This window comes from Brassica oleracea, chromosome C7, assembly GCF_000695525.1.
Source record: "Brassica oleracea var. oleracea cultivar TO1000 chromosome C7, BOL, whole genome shotgun sequence".
Classification (NCBI taxonomy): Eukaryota; Viridiplantae; Streptophyta; class Magnoliopsida; order Brassicales; family Brassicaceae; genus Brassica; species Brassica oleracea.
Genome location: NC_027754.1, coordinates 4,096,336 through 4,100,993, shown reverse-complemented (window position 1 = coordinate 4,100,993; position 4,658 = coordinate 4,096,336). Strand labels below are relative to the sequence as shown.

At 38.4% G+C, this 4,658-nt stretch overlaps 1 protein-coding gene across 1 annotated transcript; it reads left to right on the top strand.

The window, feature by feature from the left end:
- The first annotated feature begins 1,013 nt into the window (after window positions 1-1,013).
- LOC106307012 lies at window positions 1,014-4,144 on the top strand. Its single transcript, XM_013743839.1, has 5 exons — window positions 1,014-1,123; window positions 1,348-3,213; window positions 3,441-3,550; window positions 3,628-3,658; window positions 3,751-4,144. The coding sequence occupies exons 2-5, from the start codon at window positions 1,362-1,364 to the stop codon at window positions 3,900-3,902; spliced, it is 2,145 nt and encodes a 714-aa protein (XP_013599293.1). The 5' UTR covers window positions 1,014-1,123; window positions 1,348-1,361; the 3' UTR covers window positions 3,903-4,144.
- The last annotated feature ends 514 nt before the right edge of the window (window positions 4,145-4,658 follow it).

Sequence of the window (4,658 nt, the reverse complement as noted above, 5' to 3'; positions counted from 1 at the left end):
ATATTTATACTTCAGTCTCTTCTTACTTGGAGACAGCGTTTCACCAAAAAATGAAAAATGGGAGGAGTCCGGTAATGGCCAAGATGAAGGAAATAGTGTTCTGAAACGGCGTCCAATAGGGAGAAAACCTCAACACAACGTGGAGTACTTTAGTTATTGTGTTTGTTGGTTTCAAATAGGGAGAAAACCTAGATCATGGAGAGTTAAGACAATAACAACACATGTTACCTCCTGCAGCGGGAGTGTATGGGACGGATTGCGATGTAACAGATGGATCCAATCCAATGATCTTCGAAAAGAAAAGAGGCTTTTGGTCACAATGCATGACAGCCAAAAACAAGATCATCTAAGACCGAGAACGAAGATGGATAAAGTTAGCGTATCAGCTTATTCTATGGATGAGTTAGATAGCAACATGTTATTATTTTTTCAATTTTAAAATCTTCTTAAAAATGTGTTGTTTATCTCTTATGTTTCATGTAAACATTTGAATCTAGTTTTGATATCAATAAAATAATTTGTCGTTAAAAAAAAAAAACAGTTTTAAAAAGAATTTTCTAATTACAAAAAGAAAACTTGAACAAAAAAATAAAACAAAAATTTCGAAAAAATAAATTTCAAAAAAAAAAAATTTATAAAGAAGTTCGAATTTGAAAACATATAATCTAAAACTATATAAAAAAATTTCTTTTTTTTATTTTTTTTATTTTTTAATTTTTTTTAATTTTTTTTAATTTTTTTATTTTTTTTATATCTAGGGTATTAGTGTCATTTTATCTATTAAATGAAACATTTTGGTCATTTTCCTCCATGTGATCTATTTTTATGATCAAAACTTGAAAATAGTTTATTTAAGGGAATTGTCCATATATAAAATCCCGAAACTAATTCATATCAAACTTTGTTATAACCCAAAGAAACCCGCTCGGATCAAAATCTAGTTACTCTTAAAAAAAAATATATATATATATATATATTTCGAAAAAGCGGATATATTTGTGGAGAAGGTACAATACAAATACAATAAGTAGAGTGTGTGAGAAACTGCTCGTCTTCCTAGAGACGCCTCCTCCTCCTTTTGCAATTACTCTCCATATCTTCACGGAAAACTCCGCGTCTGGAGGTGCGTACAATTGTCCCTGATTTCTATATCGTTTCGATTAGGAGATCTCTAGCGTCTCAGTATCTTCTTTTAGGGCACGAGAAAATTTACAAGTCTTTATTTGGGATTTTTTTAGGGTTTATGATCTTTTTCCTTACTTTTAGTGATATACACTGTTGTTTGATAGGGCGGATCTATTTCAGGTTTTAAAAGTTTGCGTTTTACCTCTTTGAAATTCTCTTCAGGATTGGTTGTGGTCATGGCTGAAAGAGAGAATCCTGGTGGTCCCTCCAAAAGACAGAAGACTACACAGCAAGAAAGGGCTGTTAGGTGCAGCAACTTGAAGAAAGTTGAGAGTCCGCGTCTACGTTCTAGTTTGTGGCTTGAGGATGATGGTACAAGGCTTCCTGGATTGTGTTTCAAAGATAGAGATGAGCTAAAGAAGGCGGTGGACTGGCGCTCCATCAGAGGGCAGCATATATGTGCTGTAAGAGAGACCGGTGAGGACGAGTTTTCGTTTGAGTGCATAAGATGGAAATGCAATTGGTCGATTCGTGCAGTTAGGATGGAAAAGCACGGACTTTTTGAGATAACCAATTGTGACGGTCCAGATACTTGTAAGCAGCTAGGGAAATCATGTCCAGTTTATTTTGATGACAAGTTTTTAGCGTATGAAATCGAACGTGTGGTCAGTGAGCATCCCACGCTCACAGTTGCAGAGCTGCACAAGTGGTGGAATGAAAAGTTCGGCTCTGAGCAAACTTTTCTTACCCATCTTGATGAGGAAGGTGAGGAAGTTAGTGATGCAAGAGGAAATTTGCAGGACGCGAAAAGGGAAGCTATCAAAAGACTCTTTGGAGAGTGGGATCAGAGTTTCAGATTCATACCCAAGTTAATGTCTGCGCTTCACTCTTCTAACGGGATGATTGTGGACTGGCAGTATGATTCTTTGCCAAATCCTCAACACGCTGCATCCTTTCGAAGCGTGTTTTGGGCGTTTTCACAGTCTGTCCAAGGGTTTAAGCATTGCAGACCGCTGGTTGTTGTTGACAGCAAACAGTTGAAGGGTAATTACAATATGAATCTGATGATAGCCTCAGGGTTTGATGCAGCCAACAAAATTTTCCCGCTTGCCTTTGCGGTTACTAAAGAAGTCTCCACTGATAGTTGGCGCTGGTTTCTCACTAGAATCAGAGAGAAGGTAACCCAAAGGAAGGGTCTTTGCCTCATCACAAGGCACCACCCGGACATACTCGCTGTTGTTAACGAACAGTGGAAAGAACCCTGGGCTTATCACAGGTTCTGTCTGACCCATCTGTCTTCCCAATTCTCTCGCCTCTTCCCAGACCAACACTTGACAGAGTGCCTTGTGATGAAGGCTGGGTCGTCCATTCAGAAGGGAGAGTTTGATTCCTACATGAAGGAGATCAAAGAGAAGAAACCAGAAGGGTGGAAATGGCTTGAACGAATCCCTCCGCATCAGTGGGCTCTGGCTCACGACAGTGGTCTTAGATACGGAGTCATGAAGATAGATAGAAAAGCTTTGTTTGCAGTTTGTAGAAGCTTTCAGAAAGTTGCAATGACAGGGGGTGTGATGCTTCTGTTTAGTGAGATGAAAGACGCTTTTGACTCGTCGTTTAGCAGTAGCCGTGGCTCTCTCCACCGCGGCGATCTGTACGCAAAAAACGTCATGAAAAAATTTCAAGAGTCTTTGACAGATTCCTCGGCTTTCGTTGTAAAGCCGTTAGAAAGAGATGCATTTCAGGTCTCAGTACCCTTAGAAAAGAAGGAACGCATGTCCATGGCCAGGTGGCACTTGTCCGGGAAATTTAAAGAATATAAGGAGGGCATTGTTCAGTTGAATGACTCAACCTGCACGTGTGGGAAGTTCCAGAGGAAGAAGTTTCCATGTCTGCACGCTCTAGCTGTCTGCAAGAAGATGAAAATCAACCCTTTGCAGTATGCGGACGACTGTTACTCTGCTGAACGCTATTACAAAACTTATGAGGCTACATTTTCTCCTGTTCCGGCGATCTCAGCTTGGCCGGATGCTTCCGGAGTTCCAACATTGTTTCCCCCTGTCATTGCAACACCTCCCCTTAAAGTATCAGGTAATAAGTCTCAGAGATCAGAGTTAAACAGATTTGAATCAACCCGGACTTAGGATTAAACCGGTTTAGGTTAATAAATTTTATTCAGTAGGAGATCATTCGTTATGTACCTGTGTTACTGCTTTTGTATGTCAAAAATCAAACTGGTTCGTTAATATTATGTTCTTGGTGGCTTTAGTTACCGTCTCTGATTTGTCTGACACCATCTTTGTGTTATCTTGTAAAAGGAAAAGGAAAAGGAAAAGGGAAAGGGAAAGGCAAAAGCAAGGAGCCTCCTAGTGATGAAGAGTTGAGAAATGCAATTCTTGATATCTTGAAAGCAATGGACTTTAAAAAGGTGAGAATTTCTTGTGTTATGGAATTATACTCTTAAAAGATAGATGTCTGAAAAAGAGCTTTGGTGTTTTCTGACAGGCTTCGTTTACTGACATCGTTAAGCAACTTGGTATGAGCTTAAGATCAGATGTGTTTTCATTTCATTTCTTTACTGATAGGTTTCTTCTTTGTAACGTGCATTGTTTCACCATGTTTTTACAGCTGACAAGTTTCGATACGATCTCACCCCTAGAAAGTCATCTATAGAGGTAATGATCCAGTATGAGCTCGATAAGTATGCAGCTGATACCGTAGAGGAGGAGCAAGAGGATGAAGATGAAGATGAAGATGAAGATGAAGAAGGGTTGTTGTAGGAGGGAGTAGTAATGTTCAGATGAGAAGCTTGTTAGACCGAAGAAGAGGAGCATCAACATTAGCTCATTAGTATTCATTTCATGCCCTTTTTAAAAAAACAATCTTTTGATTTTTTGCTTATCCTTTCTAGTAACTGGTTAAATAGGTGTTGTGTCAAACTGAACCAGGTTTAGAATTAAACCAGTATGACTATTTTGCGTTGATGGTTTTACTGTGTTGATTGCCTATTTGTTAGTTTAATCCTCAAAAATTCACTACCACCAACGAGCCTGGTCAGATTGGCTACACTCTCCTTCTCACAGGGCCGGCCCCGAGAGTTTGGAGACCCAAAACCATTTAGTAAATACTTCAAAAATTTAGGGGCCTAAGTTTTTTTTTTTTTTACAAATTAGGGGCCTATTTACATATAAAAGTTTTCAAAAAATTTGGGGGCCCAAGGCAAATGTTTCATTGGGCTTGGCCCAGGGCCGGCCCTGTCTTCTCAAGACAGGTATTATACGTTCTCCTTCAGCTTTAATCATTAGATATGAGCATCTCCAAAAGCAACTTCTAAACTTCTTTTGCATGTTCCAAAAACAACTTCAAAACTTTAAAAGTTGAAGTTTTGTACATGGAAACTTTAGAAGTTTTAATGTACAAAACTTCAAGTTTGAAAGTCCTTACTTTTAAGTCTTTACAATTATCTACCTTTCAAATAATTTCATCGACATTGATAGTTATCATTTTAATCCTTATAATTTTCTTTTATCTTATGC

Excerpts from the sequence above, each read along its gene's own strand:
- LOC106307012 (XM_013743839.1), top strand. The coding sequence starts at position 1,362 with ATGGCTGAAAGAGAGAATCCTGGTGGTCCCTCCAAAAGACAGAAGACT. Across the intron at positions 3,551-3,627 it reads AAGCAATGGACTTTAAAAAG|GCTTCGTTTACTGACATCGT; the intron begins GTGAGAATTTCT and ends GTTTTCTGACAG. Across the intron at positions 3,659-3,750 it reads TGACATCGTTAAGCAACTTG|CTGACAAGTTTCGATACGAT; the intron begins GTATGAGCTTAA and ends ATGTTTTTACAG.